The 20465-nt window shown below is 36.6% G+C and overlaps 1 protein-coding gene across 44 annotated transcripts in view; it reads right to left on the bottom strand.

The window, feature by feature from the left end:
- Window positions 1-373: 373 nt before the first annotated feature.
- The window catches only part of WAC (WW domain containing adaptor with coiled-coil), a 92026-nt gene continuing 71934 nt past the window's right edge, over window positions 374-20465 (bottom strand). For 17 of the 44 annotated variants that reach the window (XM_015455698.4, XM_074001294.1, XM_005564872.5 and 14 more), the window contains 7 exons: window positions 15027-15272; window positions 12600-12722; window positions 11510-11658; window positions 8988-9106; window positions 7302-7491; window positions 5906-6033; window positions 374-3805 (listed from right to left, as the gene is read on the bottom strand). In XM_015455698.4, coding sequence (XP_015311184.1) covers window positions 3736-3805; window positions 5906-6033; window positions 7302-7491; window positions 8988-9106; window positions 11510-11658; window positions 12600-12722; window positions 15027-15272 — 1025 coding nt within the window. In that variant the 3' untranslated portion in view covers window positions 374-3735. Of the gene's footprint in view, window positions 3806-5905; window positions 6034-7301; window positions 7492-8107; window positions 8349-8987; window positions 9107-11509; window positions 11659-11815; window positions 12177-12599; window positions 12723-15026; window positions 15273-20465 lie in introns of those variants that run through there. The other 27 variants (XM_074001287.1, XM_074001298.1, XM_074001283.1 and 24 more) reach the window with 5 other exon arrangements.

Genomic DNA, 20465 nt, shown 5'->3' with positions numbered 1-20465 from the left:
CCGTGTTAAGGAAAGCATCTAAGTGGACTGTTTTTGGGAACTCAAAGAGATCAGGGCTGGAGATAATCTGGATGTAAAGTATAAAGTAGCACACGAATGGGATTTTTAGAGCCAAGAGCCTAGATGAGATCATCCAGGCAGGCTGCACATTAGGGCACTATCAAAGGTCATGATCAGGAAAAGGAGGGTACCGCAAATTAGAGCAGGACCTAAAGAGTCCCAACTTTATGCCACAATTTTCACTAACATGTTTCAGAGACTATTGAAACACACCGATTAAAATTTTAGCAGTAATCTGTATTTTAAATTTCCTTACTCAAATACAAATTATGCATTCTAAGACTTTCAAAACAGTTCTGAAATAACTGCACAATATAGTCAAAACATATTTATTACTTTTCAGTGTCATTTTGTACACTCCCGTACAAATACAAGAATATAGCTGTATTTACAGGTATTGAAAAGAAATCTGTATATTCAAACCCAACATCTAAATACAGTAGCTGGAAGTCCTGAACTACAACAGTTCCGGTGCGCAGAGTGAATTATTTCCCGCATTGCCTTCTCCCCTTTAAAACAGTTCCTCAAAGACACGGTGGTTTTTGAACATAATAAACTGTTTTGGAAATGGGTAACAATTCCTGGCAAAGTTTCAAGAACCTCCTTCCCAAGATTTTAGAAGTGTGAAACGTAAGATTTAGAAGAAAAATAAAACTACTCATTTGGGCTGTTAAAAGAAGCATAATGTCTTGAAACAGGGCTGAAACATGTTTTCAGTCTGGAATTACAGTCGCTTTAAAATCAGGTTAGACAAGTTAGAGAAATAAGCGTAGGAAAGCTGGATCTTTAGGGGAGTCTCTAATCTTCTTTCATCAAACATATTGTTACAATACCACGACATTTTAGAAGTTTGACTAGAGACTACTAATCTTTCAAAACGGGAGGAAAAAAAAACCACTCAAGAAGTTCCCTAGAGGCTATTCAGTATTTCTAATTATCTGAACCAAGGTACATGTTGAAATCCATGGCCAACTAGATAAGGAAATTCCAGTCCAGAACATTATGCTTGTTTTAATAGTTATTCCTATTCCCTAGTTAAAGTTAGGAGCTGGATACCATGTCTGTATTAAGGTGCAACATTTAAAATATTTCCACCAAATTTTGTTTTCTGTGTTTAAAAATTCACTACTGGCCAGGCGCAGTGGCTCACGCCTGTAATCCCAGCACTTTGGGAGGCCAAGGCAGGCAGATCGCCTGAGGTTGGGAGTTCGAGACCAGCCTGACCAACATGGAGAAACCCCACCTCTACTAAAAATACAGTATTAGCCAGGTGTGGTGGTACATGCCTGTAATCCCAGCTACTCGGAATGCTGAGACAGGAGAATCGCTTGAACCCAGGAGGCGGAGGTTGCAGTGAGCCGAGATCAGCCTGGGCAACAAGAGCGAAACTCTGTCTCAAACAACAATAATAATAATAATTCACTACTAAGAAATGTCAAATTAGGCGTTTTCTCCTAAATCTATGTGACTAATACATTTAGGGATGTAAACTTTAAAAAAAAAAAAAAAACATAGCTACACAGACCAGTAGACTATTAGCAAATCAAATTCAAATTTACCTAAATCACATTGCCATTTGATCAGGAAACATTTGCCTATTACAACAAGCTGCTCACTTCTTTCCAGAAAAGATACAATAAGGTTTCTAGCTTAACACAGCTCTTTGGGGTTTCATTTACATGCACTAATTCAATTCAGCATATGTTAACAATCTCACAGAGGTATGAACATGACAATAAATTAATGACATTTGTCTTACAAAGTACTCTTAAATTATAGGAAAATATCAGCTTCCAGTATAAGATTTTAATTCCTTTTAATTACACTGGAACATTTTTGTATTTTAGAAAACACCAACACTATCGCTTGCAGTTAACTTTTTGAGTTACTGAAAAGCCTCAACATTTAACTTCCATACTTTAAATATATGCTTAAAGCACAAGAACAATTTCAAAATTTATGTTAGCATCTGAGAATGTAATAACATTGACACTGATATCTAACATAAAAAATAAGCCCTTGGTGCTGGCAGTTTTGGAAGCACTTATCTTCCCCTACAGGAAAAAAAAAAAAAAAAAATCACCAGAAAACTCTAAACCTATTAAAAAAAGAAAAGAAAAGAAAAAACACCTTTCTAAATCAGATGGCAAGATTTTGAGGGTAAAAGATTTTTTGTGGGTGATTAAGTATTTTTTTTTTTCATGCAGAAACCCTTGTGATTTGATACATTACTGGCAGTGTGAAGCTAAGGCCATGTGACTAATATTTTAGCAAAGGAAAAAAAAAGTCAGGTAATTTTATAGTAGCAATAGTTTCTTTTTTTATTTTAATATACTTTAGGAAACAATATACAAAGCTGCGCTTTCCTGCTATTTTCAGATAACAGCAGGAAGCTCCAATTACACAAATTTAGCGTTTTGTGATGGCTAAGAACAGCAGTCAGCACCAGACTTGAACAGTTAGCTACAACACAAACATCCTTCCAAATGAAATGTAATAGCAAGACAGGTAAACCAGGGTTTAACAAATGACAACCACTTGGGAAGTGACTTAATCATTCTTGTTGAATTTCTTATTTCATTAAATATCTTATACACAATTTCCTGTTAATACGTTTTAAACAAAACCTCCCTTAAGGAATTATTTCAATAAAGTATAAATATTCAACAAGAACAGTTCGGATAAAGAATACCCAGGTAGTTCAAATTCTAATGTGCATTGACCGAAGGAAAAGAAAAATAACAATTTTTGTTTGTTTTAACATGTTTATTACAACAGATACAATTCACATCTGACTAGCTCTGTTTCCTCTTTCCCCTCCCACAACCATGTTCATTGGGCCATTTCCTTATATTTGAGCAATCAATGTACTTTAAGCACACATGCCTGTCCAGCAGTACTCTTAAGTCCATTCTTACGGGGTGCAAATGGATTTCAATAATTTATACAAACAAGTAGGTTATGCTCAATCACTGCAATTTTAAGCTACTGTACACAGGAATGAAAAGGTTATAGAAAAGTGCCATAGCAACAGTGCCTTAAGAAAGGAGATAAAGAGGAGCCTTAAAAAAATGGATAAAATCAGAATTTCAGAGGGAAATGGAACACACGGGAAATGAAAAACATTTCTCTGCAAAACAAATGGAGAAGCACTGCTCTTGATCAGGTGCAAGTGTGGAAACAGTTGTTTCATATTTTGTACACTGCCCATATGGTTCAAAAATCGTATCCTTAGACACAGATCGCCTGGCGCTTGCACTGAATTTTTGAAAATGCAAGATTTCTGAATGATAAATTAACCCCCCCAATTTTTTTTTTTTAAAAAAAGCTAATTTTGCAGACAGGTTTACATGTAAAAGGCTAGGTATTTAGCCACCTCAGCATTGATTAGTTTTGGATGTCTAAGCTCTGTTACACATGGCTTCCCATGGCTTCACTCTACAAAACATATTTACAACGTGAAGGATACATCTACAAGAAATCTACATTTCAAGGGTTTTACAAATCAATCTTGTATCTTTCCCCTGAATTGACTCTCACAGACCCCATCCCCTTGTCATTTCCTTTGCCCACCTTAACGGTCCAAAGTCTACTTAAATGCAGCTCAAAAATGTTAAGACTGGGCAACAGATTTACAGTTCCTGTTCTCAAAACCATGTGCAATTATTCACATCTTCACACCATGAAGGAATTCTGATTTTTTAGCTTTTCAAGTTCCTTAATTTGTTGTCTCAAAAATAGTATCCTGAAAAATAAAAGCAGACATTAGAATCTGTGTATATATACAAATATTACTGAAAACCCAAACTTTTATAATTACAATTTTTTAAATTAAAATAAGTGATTTCTGCCGGGCGCGGTGGCTCACGCCTGTAATCCCAGCACTTTGGGAGGCCGAGGTGAGTGGATCACCTGAGGTCGGGAGTTTGAGACCAGCCTGACCAACATGGAGAAACCCCGTCTCTACTAAAAATACAAAATTAGCCGGGCGTGGTGGCACATGCCTATAATCCCAGCTACTATGGAGGCTGAGGCAGGAGAATTGCTTGAACCTGGGAGGCAGAGGTTGCGGTGAGCTGAGATTGTGCCATTGCACTCCAGCCTGGGCAACAAGAGTGAAACTCCGTCTCAAAAATAACATAACATAACATAACATAACATAACATAACATAACATAACATAACATAACATAACATAAGTGATTTCTAATTAAGGCAAAATTTTTTTTATAATTTAACTATAAATTAGTTTATAGTTAAGACAAAGTAAATATTTAATACATAATATCTATTAAAGTATCAGGATGGTGAACGGGTATTTTAGTTTTCTAATTATTTATTTATTTATTTTGAGACAGAGTCTTGCTCTGTCACCCAGGCTGGAGTGCAGTGGCACGATCTTGGCTCACTGCAACCTCCGCCTCCCGGGTTCAAGCAATTCTCCCTGCCTCAGCCTCCCGAGTAGCTGGGATTACAGGCACACACCACCACGCCCAGCTAGTTTTTGTATTTTTAGTAGAGACAGGATTTCAACATGTTGGCCAGGCTGGTCTTGAACTCCTGACCTCAGGTGATTCACCCGCCTTAGCTCCCCCAAAGTGCTGGGGTTACAGGCGTGAGCCACTGCGCCCAGCCTTTTCTAACAATTTCTTAATAATTCCTTTGGCTATATAGACTTAAAATTTATTACTTTATAAACCGTATCATCACAAAGAAAGCAGTAGCTATTATACATGAAATAAACCTATACTGCATGTTTTCTGGCCCACTATATAGTAAAGAGTAGAATTAACCAGGTGTAAGAGATTAATCATTTAGAAGAGCAATTCTCAATGTAGATGTAGGTACATAAAAATGAAGCCAAAAACCAAAAACTGAAACACACAAACCCCACAGTTACCCAGATTCCCATGAATGTAAAAATATTTCCTGTTTTTACTCCTCTCTTCTGGGAACTATAATATTTATTGCCTGTAGCCATGAATTAGGCATAATCAGGCTGGCTTGATATTTGACTGTATATACTGTTTCCTAAGATGCAATAATGAATTCCTAAAAGTAGAATGATGTAACAAGCCAAAATGAAGTTTATGTTAGAATTACTTTCAGAGCAATCTGAGAGTACAAGAACCCAAGTTGTTACTCAAAGAGTACCTCTAGATATTTTAGTAACTGTAAATAAACTTACTTTTTCAAGTTGTACTATAAACTCCATTTGGTATTTACTAAATATTTATGGTTTCTTGACAAGATTAACTCTACCTGTAACTCTGTGACTTGCACAGACAGGACATAAAGCCACTGCCAAGTCTGTCCTCAATTCTGTAATAGGCATTAAAAAAAAAATACCTATGCTATTATTATTGTGACGTAGATATTCTACTTGAGTGAAACACTAGATCAAGAAATGCGACACAAGAGTTCAGGTGAAAAATACTGAGACAGCAGATACACTAAACTTGCTAGACAAATTCTTTCTATACTTTTCAAGAGATCTATTGGTGATGCAAGGACAAATAATCAGAAATTTCAATGGAAACACCCTCAGCAAGAGAGAACATTTATAATCAGTTGTGGTCAATATTTCATTTTTTTAATATATTATTGCAGCTTATGGAGTTATGAGAAAAGTCTAATGAAGCATTCATCATGGGTTAAGAGAAAATCGACAGGCTTTATCCATCACGAGGAATATTAATAACTTATGAAAATGCAATGATAGAATGTGATCAATGTATCAAAGAGAACTTTACATTTCATAAATAAAATGTCATTTACATTCTTTAGTTCGATTTAAGAATCATAATCCTGAGCAACATAAAAATGTATTTCAGTGAAAGACTTACCTTTGCTCTCGCAAAGTTGCTTGAATTTCACATACTCGGACTAAAGATCTTAAATTTTTTAATTCAGTACAAATTTCTGACATGTGAATAGTTCCCATGTTATGCGCTTCTTCGCGTAATCTTGATGCCTGTAATTAATGAACAAAACATAAAATATAAACATTAACATACACAAAATAAAACATTACATTTCTGAGTAAAATTTTATATTTAAGATTAGAGAATAATCCTTCTCCCTTAAATACACAAAAATGCTGGTGAATCTAATGGGGAAAATTAATTTCTTTTAAGAAACTGTCTATAAGGGTGGAAGGTACTTATTTTAGTATTTCTCTTCCAAGTTGGAGAAAATAGGATTTCCAATCTGAAGCTAATACAGCACTAAGAAAGAATGACGCATAATTTGTGGTTAATAAAAGATGCTGGGTCAGCCAAAGAGACTGTCATTTCTGCAAGTTCAGGAATTAGGTATTGATTCAAGAGCCTCACTATACTCCTCTCTATGGTAAGACACACGACATATTCTCTGCAAACTTTCGAACACCCCAGATGGTCAGTTATCTGATAAAAAGAGGCAAATCAACAGTAACTGGAATGTCCTAAGGTGTCTCACCCCAAAGCAAAATAAAACATTTTTTTTTTGGCGGGGGGGGGACAGAGTCTTACTCTGTCACCCAGGCTGGAGTGCAGTGGCACAATCTCGGCTCACTGCAACTTCTGTCTCCTGGGGTCAAGTAGTAATCCTGGTGCCTCAGGCTCCCGAGTAGCTGGAATTACAGGTACATGCCACCACGCCTGGCTAATTTTTGTACTTATGGTTAGAGATGGAGTTTCACCAATGTTGGCCAAGCTGGTCTCCAACTCCTGGCTGGCCACAAGTGATCCACTTGCCTCGGCCTCCCAAAGTGTTGGGATTACAGGTATGAGCCACTGCACTTGGCCAGTAGATTAACGGTGCTAATGGATTCTGAAACTATCAGAGCAGCTGAGTGGAAAAAGTACACTGGCTTTGAGCCACATCACTGTGTTAATGGGGTGACCTTGGGATCAAGGTTTTATGGACTATTTGGTCTTAAGGACTTCAATGGCAAAATGAGAAAACTCTTATCTACACTGCTTAGCTGTTTTAAGAAGTAGAGAAAATAAATATAAGGCAATAAGCACTGAGCTAACTGCTGAGTACCTGACAACAGGGGCTATAATTATGTTAAAATATTTTGTAAAACCAAAAAAGTTACCTTATATGTCAAATATTTTTTAAATGACTACAAAGTTAGAGATTTGTTATTTTAAGTATTGCTTGAATTCAGTGGTCTACATTAGATTTTCTAGAAGTTGATTAAGTTCTGTTTTGCTAATCACCCAAAGGTAAAATCTAGGCTGTACGTTAACATACCTGCTTCTCTGCATGATCTGCAGGCCATCCTTGAACGTGTTTTATGAGATTTTCACTGAAGTGTGCTGCTAGTGCAGGCGTTAATGAACACGTGGATCGGGCAGAAGAATTCTGTGGTACGACTGTTGCATTTGATGCATTACTACTATTAGAAGTATGATTGGGACCAGGTGAAGGACTTCTCTGGCTACTAGAAAACAGAATTGAATGTGTAATATGTTTAAAAGTAGTTTCTGGGTATCCTTATCCTATAAACTGCATGTTAGTACCTTTTATTAACTTAAAGATACCCAAATTCCTAAGAAAAATTTGTTATTTTAACATCAAATAAAGAGAATTAACAATCCAAAGTATATTATTCCTCAAAACACTTTAGGGGGAAAAAGCCTTTTTAACACGACTGTCAGAGTCTAATGTAAACTGTACTCTCCAAATCTGAGAGCAGAACCTGTTAACTTTGTGTACCACAAACACTAATAAGAATATAACTAAAAAATGGTCACATTTTAACAGCTATAGATATAATGCACATGTGAAGACTGTCTCATATACATCTAGGTAAGGGGAAAATATATATTGCCTTTGTTCAACGTCAGAACTGCTGAATCAGAGGGTGAAATAATGTGAAGCAAAATACAAACATTTTGTTGGATAGCACTGAGCAAGCATAGTGGCAAAACAAAACCAAAAAAATAACACTCTGAGATTGTTTATCTTCTTTTAAAACTGAATGGTTTGGGCCAGGGTTGGGGATATGGTGGCGAGAACCAAAAAATTTAATCACCCAAGTTGATCTCCTACCTGCTTCACCAGACTTGGCTCTGAATGAATTTCAGTTATTTCCAAAAACTAAATCTCCCAAAGGATGAAGAGTTTTCATCACTGAGGATATTTAAAATAATACTGCAGCCTCTAAAAACAATTTAAAAGAAGAATTTCCCAAAAATGTTCTGAGCAATGGCAACATTGCTGGAGTAAGTAGACAGCTTCCCAAGGTGATTAGTTTGAAGGGAACAACTCTCATTTGGAGGTATAAGTTCTGAAATGCTTGTTTAGAAAACAACAATAAAAACAACAGTTCAATTATTTTGCTACCTCATAGCATGAAATAAAAAATAGGAAAATCAATCAAATGAAAACCATTCATTCAACAAATGTCATTTAAAGTTGTGTTGTTAATGAACACAGAAAAGTGCTAACACAATACAGCAGTATAGAACTATCTAAAAGTCATCTGTATAGGGTCACAGTTAAGCTACTGGGAAAGCCTGACATACACGGGAAACATCGGCCCAAGTTTTAGATAGGAGACTTTGGCTTTCATCAATATACTCAAACCAAAACTGCTATGAGGAGGTTACAAAGCAATGTAATTCCAACAAATATTGTAAAATCATGTGCCTTTCTGGTACAAGTATCACAAATCTTTACCCCATCATATTCCACTGTGTAAAATTTTAAAGAGCCACTTTCTTCAAAATAACCCGGGCTTTACTACTAGAGACAATAACCTACCTCTTGTATACAGGTTTGTCTTTGTAAATTTTACAACATATAAGCCTACTTTAGAGTATTCATGGAGTTTAAAGTTGTTATATTTTACAGATACATCTTCAAACAATGCAATATACCAGTATACTATCATTAAACAAAACAATGTGGTCTCAATATACAATATCGACGTACCTTGAGCGCTGAAGACTTCGAGGAGAGACAGGTTCATGACCTTGCTGCTTGTCAGCAGTTACAGGCTGCTGTGTGGCTGACTGTGACACTGGTCCTTGCTTAACTACTGGAGTACTAACCTGAAATGTCAAAATCTGGTGAGATGGTCTCCAAATCTAATCCACATCTCTCCCCCCAAAATCTAGGTAATCGTCTTAGAACATGTAAAATATGGTGTTTTAAAGAAGACTGTCAAGTTCTAAAACTTCGGTATCTCATTTCTTTGTAAAAATGGCCCAAGGTCATAAAATTACTTCCCTATCAAACCAGTGTAAGAAACTAGCTCTCCTCCTTTACAACTCAGTTTTCTTTCCAATACATTATTATCTCTTCTGATTTGTTACTTTTATATCAATAAAAGTAAATATGTATGCTACCACATCATACACATATGGATGCTTAGATTTTAATGACATGGAGAAACAATGTGATTCGGCTATCAGAAAATGAGTTATGGCCCATATAAAGTTCATCATGAGTGTTTTTCAAAGAGATGTTACTCTACAGAGGTAGACTGAAGTCCATGATTGCCAATCAGGATACATATTATATTCAGAAGCCACAGAGAGAAAATAAGCAGTTTAAAATATAAGCTCTAAATTGAGGCACAAAGGCAGATGGAGTCCTTTGTGATAAGCCACACCTCACTGCTGTTTTTCTTTTGGTGGGGTGAGGGGATATGATTAATAATTCTCCCTAACAAATCTGGAACGTCCTGCTTAACTTCTGAATATTACCTATCAATTCTAGTCAAGTCTTATAAAGAACATTTTAGTAAGCACTAAAAGCTCAAATGTTCAATTATTTTAAAAACAACTTGAAGAAGTTTTCGGAACACAAAAAACTGATAGCTATCTGTTTAAAGGACTTTTTTTTTTTTTCTTCGAGACAGGGTCTTAGTCTGGTTGCCTAGTCTGGAGTGCAGAGTGACGTGATCTTGGCTCACTCCAACCTTGAATTCCCAGGCTCAGGTGATTCCCCCACCCCAGCCTCCTGAGTAGTACAAATTGCCATGCCCAAATAAGTTTTTTTTGTTGTTGTTTTTTAAAGACAGAGTTTTGCTCTCTCGCCCAGGCTGGAGTGCAGTGGCGTGATCTTGGCTCAACTGCACCTCCACTTTCCAGGTCAAGTGATTCTCATGCCTCAGCCTCCTGAGTAGCTGGGATTATAGGTCTGTGCCACTAATTTTGGTAATTTTAGTAGAGACTGGGTTTTGCCTGTTGGCCAGGCTTTTTTCAAACTCCTGGCCTCAAGTGATCTGCCTGCCTCGGCCTCCCCCAGTAAATTTTCAAATTATTTTTGTAGAGATGGGGTCTTGCTGTATTGCCCAGGGCCTAACTGAATCCTCCTGCCCTGGCCTCCTAAGTGCTGTAATTATGGGTGTGCGCCACTGCGCCCAGCCTGCTTAAAGGAGTTGAAATGCTCAGTTTACAAGTGACTATAAAACCAATACTGCCACTTATTTCACTTTTAACCACTATTTACTATACTCTTAAAATATCACCCTGAAGAAAAGTTCTAAGCTCCAAAAATAACCTATCTTTTGCTGAAACTCACATTTTAATTCTTTCCTCCTTAAAATACTGGTGAATGATAAGGAACTGCATGACAAACTAACAACTGTAACTTGGAATTTTAAAAATCAATCTAAATTGGCCCTAAAACATGCATTGATCAATGGCCAAGGTAGGGAAGGGATGAACAAACGGGAAGACTTAAAAGCTGACCAACCACCTCTTTCAAGTTGTATTTCAATGCATTTTTATTTTTGGGCTGCTGCTTAAGATCTTACAAATAATTGTTTGGCATTAAAAAGTTTGAAACAGCCCACTGTTTCAAAACTACTCAAAAGAAATTCCCCCTATATTTACCATTTAGCCCAGAAATTTTCTAACTGCACCTATGGAGCCAACCATGTGAGATTCTGCTGGGACAAATACAGGCAATATAAGCTTAGTAAAATGGGTCCCTGTATTCACAAACACCTAGGTTTCAAATTCTGACTCTACCACAAAAACTAGACTTAACTGAGAGTCTGATTTTCTTATCTATTAAATGAAGCAAGTGATGCTCATGATGTGAAAGTTGAACATACATTAAGTTCTTAGCACAAAAACTGCCTCATTTTTGAAATACAAATATGGCAAAGTTGCTGGAAAACATGTTCACTCATGTCTTTTGGAGTCTGAAAATTCTACAAATATTAAGACTCACAGTATACCCTCTTTATCTCACTCTCCATGTGACAAATCCCAAAACCATTAGGGAACAGACTCAGAAGGTGTATTAAAGCAGCACAGATTCAAAGCCCCCCTCTATCCCTCAGTGAACTGAGAAATTCTAGGCTGCATCTACTATCATACCTGTCATCCATTCCACCACTACACCTCATTCTCATAGAGCTTTTTCTGTAACAGATTCTAAAATGTTATTGATTTTCCAAAAGTAGTTTCTTTCCCAAATATCCCTCAAAGGTGACATACCTTTGGCTGTGATGAAACAGGAGGAGTACTGATCAAGGGTTTGATAGGGACTGTGTTAGTTTGAGGTGTGCTTATTCTTGGAGAAACATATGATCTTGGGGATGACGCATCAGACGTTAAAGACATTGGAGACTGATTAGATGGCTGGGCTGTAAAAGAGGGAAGCAATTAATTTTAAAGAAAAACAAAACAAAACAAAAAAACTAAGTCCTTTGTAATATATGTGGTAACAATCTTTGTATCACTCTAAACCCCCCACCCCCATATTACCCAGAGAACACTTATCGGAATAAATCAGAATCTGACCTTCTCACTGGGCCACACTGACTAAGTGAGCTGTGTGTTCAGAGGTAAGCACACCCAGTGTGGCCCACTCTCCTTTATGTGGCTGGAACAGGAAGCTAGGCCTGAACCTATTCTCACATGGAAGGCCTCCTCACCATCCTTATTTCTTCTTTCTTATTCTACATTTAGGCCCAGGTATCCCACGCAGTCTCCTGCTCATGAGGCTAGCCAGAGGGTTGCAAGAGTCTTTGCACCATTATACTTCCATTCCAGACAAGGCATTCCTGCTGTTTATCAGCTTTCTGACAAAGTGACCCTTTCACTTCCCATTTGCTCCTACGTGTATCTCTCTCCATTTGGATACCTTCATGAAGAGGGATATCTAATTCAAGGCAGAAAATGAGCATTTCCATATTATCCAGTCAAAAAACATCTAACGTCAATCTGAACCAAACTTCAACTCTTCAAATACATGCAATGTTCACAAAGATATATGGCATATCATAGTTTACTTTCAGCTTTGGCATAAAAAAACTCATTAACAAAGTCTGAATTAAATGCTGTATTAAATAATTACAGATTTGATGGCAATACCTTAAGACAAATGTCAAAACTTGCTTCATCTAAAAAGAAAGGAAATAAAAATACTACTGTATATGCCAGTGTTACCAAAAAAAATTGTAGCTAATCTCTTAAAAAACAAACAAAAAAAAACAGAAGAAAAAAACTACATACAAAAAGGGCTATTAATTCCAAAACAAAATCAAGATACCACTGTAGAGATATCTAAGATGAGTAAGAATACCTTGTGTAGAGAGCTGAGCAGCTTGAGAAATCAGAGACGTTATGTTGAAAGCAGATGGTCCAGCAGTAAGAAACTTATGAATTATAGACTGCAGAGAGGCTTGTGTCACAGCTGCTGTAAGAACTAAAAACACATTATTTCATACATTCGTATAAAAACAAGAGGCTTATGTGGCATTAGTAACAACTTGACAAGGAAGAGAACCCACAAGAAACTGGAATATTTCAATCTAGAACTCTCAAAATAAAAGCCTACTAGGAGTAATACAATGGGTCCCAAGATTTGAAACAATCTGAGGCACAGACAAAGAAACTTAATGGGTTTACAATAAAGGTAAACCAACAGAATTTCTTTTACACTAATAAATTAAGATGATCACCTGAACAAAGTCTCTCTACAAAATTTAATGAGTGTTCATAGGAACTTCCAATTACGTCAGAAACCTATTTGTGAGTGTTCAGTATGTTATATGAAATTAACTGGATAAACGATTGCTATTTCATATGACTGCCTTTTTAGACAAGCTGGCCATTCAAATCCTACATCAAGATCCACCCTAATAATCTAAAAATGGATAAAAAAAAGGGAGTATTGGCTGGACATGGTTAGCTCACAACCAGCACTTTGGGAGGCCGAGGCGGGTGGATCACCTAAGGTGAGGAGTTCGAGAGCAGCCTGCCCAACATAGTGAAACGCTGTCTCTATCAAAAATGCAAAAAATTAGCTGGGCATCGTGGCAGGTGCCTGTAATCCCAGCCACTAGGGAGGCTAGGGCAGGAGAATAGCTTGAACCTAGGAGGCGGAGGTTGCAGGGAGGCGGAGGTTGCAGTGAGCGAAGATTGTGCCATTGTACTCCAGCCTGGGCAACAAGAGCAAAAACTCCATCTCAAAAAAAAACAAAAAACAAAAAACAAAAAAAACCCCACGTATTTAGAAATACCATGTATTTTTGATGTGTTAGATATTTTATTATTGACATTAACTATTATTTCTTCAAGCATTTATTCTGGAGACAGGGTTGTGCAATCACAGCTCACCACAGCCTTCACCTTCCAGGCTTAAGTTATTCTCCCACCTCAGCCTCCCAAGTAGCTGCAACTACAGGCGTTCACCACCACGCCTGGCTATGTTTTTGTATTTTTAGTAGAGATGGGGTTTCACCATGTTGCCCAGGCTGGTCTCAAACACCTGGGCTTAAGTGGTCCACCAGTCTCGGCAAGTGCTGGGATAACAGGCATGAGCCATGGCATCTGGCCTCCTCAAACTATCTAAAAGCCCCACTTTGCCTAAATGAAACATTTACCTACCATACAAGAGAACTGTGTGGTTAGAGAATAAAATAAAAATACAAAGAAATTAAGGACAGTAAGAACAGACTAATGACCAACTAGCCTGAGATAGCTTTATTTTTAGGATAAGAACTTAACCACTTAACACTACTTTTATAAGTATATTATGTGAAAATGTACACAAAAAAATTGATCATTTTATTTTTATTTATTTATTTTGAGATGAAGTCTTGCTCTGTCAGCTAGGTTAGAGTGCAGAAGCACCATCTCAGCTCACTGCAACCTGCGCCTCCTGGGTTCAAGCGATTCTCGTACCTCAGCCTCCTGAGTAGCTGGGATTTACAGGCATGTGCCATCACGCCTGGTTAACTTTTGTATTTTTAGTAGAGACAGCGTTTCACCATCTTGGTCAGGCTGGTCTCAAACTCCTGACCTCAGGTGATCCACCTGCCTTGGCCTAAAAATTGATCATTCTCAACAGAAAATTTTGCAATGCTCTTAGGAATTAACATGTGACTCTGAATAGTTTGCAAATTAAACTGCATCTGTTTTTATTCAGACTTTTTCAAAGTGGCTGCCTAAATATTCTGAAACATAAATAGCATTACTGAAAAAGCAAGGCTGGAATTAAATAATGCAATTCACCAGAAAAAAATGGCAGTATTTTATCTAGTACCCATCTCCTCCCTTCTCAGAATTTTTTAAAAGTGTTTTAAGTAGCTACCCGAATTCCTACTTTTCTAGTAATTAGCATATTTTAAATATTCTGAGTAATTATTTATACAGATTTTTTAGAAACATACCAGAAGTTTTTATACCAATTTCAACAAATGCTCTACTGTTTTGATGTAAAATTTCACCATGAACATTACATACATAGAATGGCTTATCTCCAGTAACTACCAGACGCCTAACAAGTATTGAAAAATATACACAAGATCCAAGCACCACTAACTCAATTATACTACCAATGGTCTTAAACTACAATGGATATAAATTTCCAAACTCAAACCAAAAAAAAACAATATTCAACTATAAATTTCAAAAGAAAACAAAGACCATTCCTAAACTGAGGATTTTACTACTTACATAACTTTGCACAATGCAAATAAATTTTTAAAAACTTACGAAGATTTACCTTCATTTATTTTAGATATGTCCACATTAGAATTATTAAGCTGCAGCGTGGCTTGCAAAGCAGGAAGCAATTGTCTAAGAAGATTTGGGTCCTGAAGTAAGGGAGGTATCGGTGACTGTGGAACAGGAGAAACAGGGACCGCTGAAGCAGATGTTGGAGGTGCAGATGTGGGGTTCAGTCCAGAGGCAGAAGATGTGGAAGGAGTTGTGCAAGAATGTGATACGGATTTGTCTCCTGATGTAGATTCTAAATAAAAAGACAATAAGCCTGAAAAATTACTTGAATAGAGAAAATTAGAACAAACATCAAAAGAACATCTCTCATGTGCCAGGCGCCTAACATAAGTAATCTCATTTAACCCTTACATTGGCGCACACAGAGGATGCTCAGTAAACATTCAAGTGACTAGAATAATGATTTAGACATTTCTCACCCTACTTCGTAGGTAAGAAAGCTGAACAACAAAAGTCAGATAAACCTGAAGCCATAAAACCTGGTAAATCATACCCATATCTGATTTGAAAAGTACCAATCTGTCCACTAGCAACGCTATCTCAAAGACAATTATTTATTAACCACATATTCAAGTAAGCTTCCATTAGGATAAAGGGACAATATTATTCTACAGAATTTAATTTATATCTCATAAAATAAGGTGAAAAATGTTTATGGCCACAATAACAACCTACCTAAATATGACACTGGTCTTAACACGAATCAGGATAGGTACCAAGGTGGTTACAACCAGAATGGGCTAAAGACATGATGAGAAAAGACTTTTATACTTAATAACTGAGTTTTGTAACTACATACTTCCCTCCTGTAATTCAATATATAAGGCAATGAGCTATTTGTTTCAATTAAAGATTATTAAAATTTAAAAGGACACTTTCATAGTAAAAACAACCCACCTTACAGTATTTAGAAATAAAGGATGTATAAAATATGCATGGAAAATTATTTGAAAGCTGTTGTTTCAATTATTTATATAGATTTAAAGTACCTGTAATCAAAGCCCCAAGAGCACTGTTAATAGTATTTGACAAGCTAGTAACATAAATCCTGAAGATTCCATATCCTGAAGAAAAAGAACACTGCCAGCAGGACATGTCCTGCCAAATTTTTAAAAACTTACATTTAAAACAAAGCCAGTTAAAGATAGACTGAACTTTTGTGCAGGTATTTAAGTCTTTAAAACTATTAGAGGAAAACACAGAAAGGTATCTGTAACACCAAGCAGAAGACGTGTCAAGTTACAAAAAGCAAAACAATTATATTCAAAGTGGTAATCAGAATATTTAAAGAACTTCTATAAGTCAAAAAAGACAAACCGTCCAATAGAAAAATGTACAGAAGACATTATTTCAAAGAAGGAACTTGAATGCCTAGGAAATTCAAGAAAAGATGCTCAACTTCATTATCAGGAAAATGTAAAATAAAGCAACATAACCCTTTACACTCACCATAATGCAAAAATTTAAAAGTTAGACAATACCAAATGTTGGCAAAGAGTAATGAGAACATTTACTTAACATTTCTGGTGGATAATAAATTGATACAACCACACTGGAAAGTAATTTGGTATTATTTAGAAAAGTTGAAGAGACAAACACTACATGACCCAGTAATTCCCCTTTAGGTATACATCCTCAGAGAAACTCAGATATATGTAAATCAGGAGAAATATTCAAAGACTATCAGAACAGCATTGTTTGCTTTATTTTAGCACAAAACTAGAAACGATCTATTTAAGATTTTCAAGATCATATATACAGTAATAGCAAGCTTACTGAAAACAGACTTGCCTATGAGTCTTTTTACACTACTATAAATGCTCAAAAGAGCTAGGGATAATAGCTCTCTAAAGTGTGGATCTTATACCTGATTTAAATACAGTTCAAAAATGTGTTGATTAACCATGATGAACTCAGAAGGACTAAGATATTTTTATTTGTGTAAGGGTATACACTTTTAAAGGAGGGTGCTTGAATCCAGCAGACTGCCTATTATTTTCAGCTTTGCTGTTCTGGAGTCATAGACAAGCATAAAGAAACTCGAATAAAACGATAAAAGCTTTCCTTGTGAAAATTCTGCTGTCAGATGGATGTGGTGGCTCATGCCTATAATCCCAGCATTTTGTGAGGCTGAGGCAGGTGATTGCTTGAGCCCAGGATTTCAAAGACCAGCCTGGGCAACATGGGAAAACTCTGTCTCTACTAAAAATACAAAAAATTAGCCAGGTGTGGTGGCCTGCGCCTGGGGTACCAGCTACTTAGGAAGCTGAGGTGGGAGAATCACCTGAGCCACGAAGTCGTGGCTGCAGTAAGCCGTGATCAAGCCTCTGCTATCTAGTCTGGGCAATGGGAGTGAGACCTGGTCTTTATTTAAAAAAAACAAACGAACAAACGAACAAACAAAAAAACCCACTGCTGTCAGCTATTGTATTTTATGCGGCAATCAATTAGAGTCTATTAGCAGTATTCTCCAGATCGCATCCCTCTTAAAGGTTCTTTCACACACAATTTGGGGGCATCCTGATTAATATTAATAATGAAATACACTGTTTCTACTTACTGCATGAATTAAACTAGTATTAATATCCCCCTGAAATTATCTTCATTCTTTGTTATTTCTGTAAATTTTCTTCTGCTTTTAACAGAAACAAGTTGGAGAAGAAAGTGCAAGGTGTTTACAACTTTATTTGATGCTACCAAATCTACGAGACATGAAAAATTAACAGAAGGGCTTAAAACTCCTTCAGTGTTGCTCATCAAGACAAGCAAAAGGGAAAATACTCCAAAATCAAAAACAAATACACATCATCATTAACAAAAAACAGCAAAAACATCCTTAATTTCTATTTAATAAGTTTATTTACCCCAACAATAGACTTCTTTTGCAGTTTTGGGGAATTATAGGTGAGTACTGTGGAAATCAGTTGATCTTACTTAGTATTTATGGGACTCCTGGGCAAGTGACATCTCAGAAGGCCAGAATTTCTCTATGAAAAGGTTTGGTTTTATTAAACCTTCTAAGAAAGGTGTTAGTCCTCAACAGACTGCTCATCGGAATCACTTTTAAAGTTAAAAAACTAAACGAAACAGATACCTGGGCTCCAAGCCACATCTACTGAACGGAAGCCTGGGCATATCTAACAACTTGTAAAAGTTCTATGTGTGATTCTGGCACTACTTGCTGTTTATGCAAAAATAGACTGGAGAACCTCCAAGGTTCCTTTTAACTTTAAAAACAAAAGAAAAACAAAGCAAAAAAGAAAAAATATAGCACAACGTGGGGAACTGAGTTGAATAAGGATACAATCAAGGACAGAAGCAAAATCTTTCATCCAGCAGGTCTTCAGCATGCTGTATTTACACTTTATTGCTCCACTCACTCAACCAAAGACACACATACAAACGTCCTTCCATAGCATGTTGCAAGTTATTTATATATTTCTTATGTCACATGCCTCAATCTACATAAATAATACTAATAGCGGACTGAGTTTCATAATGCAAACATAAAATGCTATTCTGAGAGGTAGTTTTTATAGTTTTATCACTGAAATATTATAAAAGGTAAAAGTTTTATATTTAAAGTGTTGGTTGGGTGCCCCTTCCCTTTGGTTTGGAGTGCCCTTACTCCAAATCTAGCATATTACTCAGTATCCTCTATTACATAACATTTATTATCCCTCCTTTGTACTAGGAACATGAGCTTCCTCAGGAGAGGAACTGTGTTGTACTTTTTTTTTTTTTTCTGAGATATAGTCATTCTCTGTCACCCAGGCTGGAGTGCAGTGGCGCGATCTTGGCTCACTGCAATCTCTGCCTCCCAGGTTCAAGTGATTCTCCTGCCTCAGCTGGGATTACAGATGCATGCCACCACACCCAGCAAATTTTCTGTATTTTTAGTAGAGATGGGATTGTGCCATGTTGGCCAGGGTGGTCTTGAACTCCTCGCCTCAACTATCTGCTCATCTCGGCCTCCCAAAGTGCTGGGATTACAGGAATGAGCCACTGTGCCCGGCCTGTTGTACTTTTCTCTGTAGCCCTTGTAGAAAACAGGACTTGGCACCAAAATGGCATCAACATAAACTTGTTGCCTGGATGCCAGTTAATGACAGCATTCTTCAATACAGGTAACAGGAGCATGTACACGTGCATTTGCATTTAACTTCTAGGCCAATCATCTTTATTGGCCTCAAAACTGATAATGCTAAACAAACAAAAAAAAAAACTTGATAATGCTGGGAAGGTAGGCCTTATGCTTCCATCGATGTAACAGTCAAAGAAAATGATGAACAGCTCATTTTATGCTATATTCATAAAGCTAAGTAACACTATGTAAAGACAAATTTAAGTTATTTTAAATAATCTTATAAAATAACTCAAACCACCTTTTGTAAACACAAAGGCAATAAAACTTTGGAATAATTTTAAAAAAAACAGTGTATTTTTAGTATACAAATACCTAATTTTCATTAACACTTTCATTTGTCTGAAACCTTTTAGGCTAATTTGTTAGGATATGAGGCTAACATGCTTAATAACGTTTTACATGTTTGCAACAAACTGAACATCAATACAAAATCCACATCTTTGAAAACAGCTAAACACAAATGAATTTACATAAGAGAGAATGCAGTGTTTCTCATTAACAACTCAGTTCAATGCATTCTTCTGCTCTTGAAGAGTATCAGCATGACTCTCATTGCTTCAATGCAAACTTTTCCAAGCATTCAGGAAACCTAGACTACAGATCAAGCTCGTCCATGAGGCCTAGGACAGCTTTGAATGTGGCTCAACACAAATCTGTAAACTTTCTTAAAACATGCAATTTTTTAAAAAGCTCATCAGCTTTCATTAGCGTATTTTATGTGTGGACCAAGACAATTCTTCTTCTAATGCGGCCCAGGGAAGCCAAAAGATTGGACACTCCTACTTTAAATGGTCTTTCATAATCACTCTTTGGTAATGGAATACCTGGTTTTAGCTCTAGTGTTGACTTGTGTGTGCCTATGATCTTTCAAAAGATATTTTGTGATCTCTTCCTAAGCTATTTTAAACCTTCCTTCACTCTCCCATTTGATATTTCTGTGCCTTGTGTATCTCTGACCAATTATTTGGTATGTGCTATAAATGTCACCCTTCAATTTTAAGTTGTAAGTATTTGCTTTAAGAGACAACACTTCTTAATGCTTTGTAATTATAAATAATTCACTTGTATTTCCAAATTCTGCTGGGGTGGGGGGTGGCAGCTTACCAAAGACTAGACACATAAAAATCTGTTGCTATAACCTCTTTCTAGGGTTTAAATTATCACTTCAACTCTTCCTATAGGTACGCTTGCAAACTACTGTAAATAAAGCCAAACTTTATTTCTGAGCTGAATTTTTCTGGTATCTCAAATCCTTTTCAATATACGGAAGATCTAAAA

Source organism: Macaca fascicularis, chromosome 9 (genome assembly GCF_037993035.2).
Source record: "Macaca fascicularis isolate 582-1 chromosome 9, T2T-MFA8v1.1".
NCBI classification, from domain to species: domain Eukaryota; kingdom Metazoa; phylum Chordata; class Mammalia; order Primates; family Cercopithecidae; genus Macaca; species Macaca fascicularis.
The sequence above is the reverse complement of the archived record's forward strand: the minus strand, read 5'-3'. Positions and strand labels throughout refer to the sequence as shown.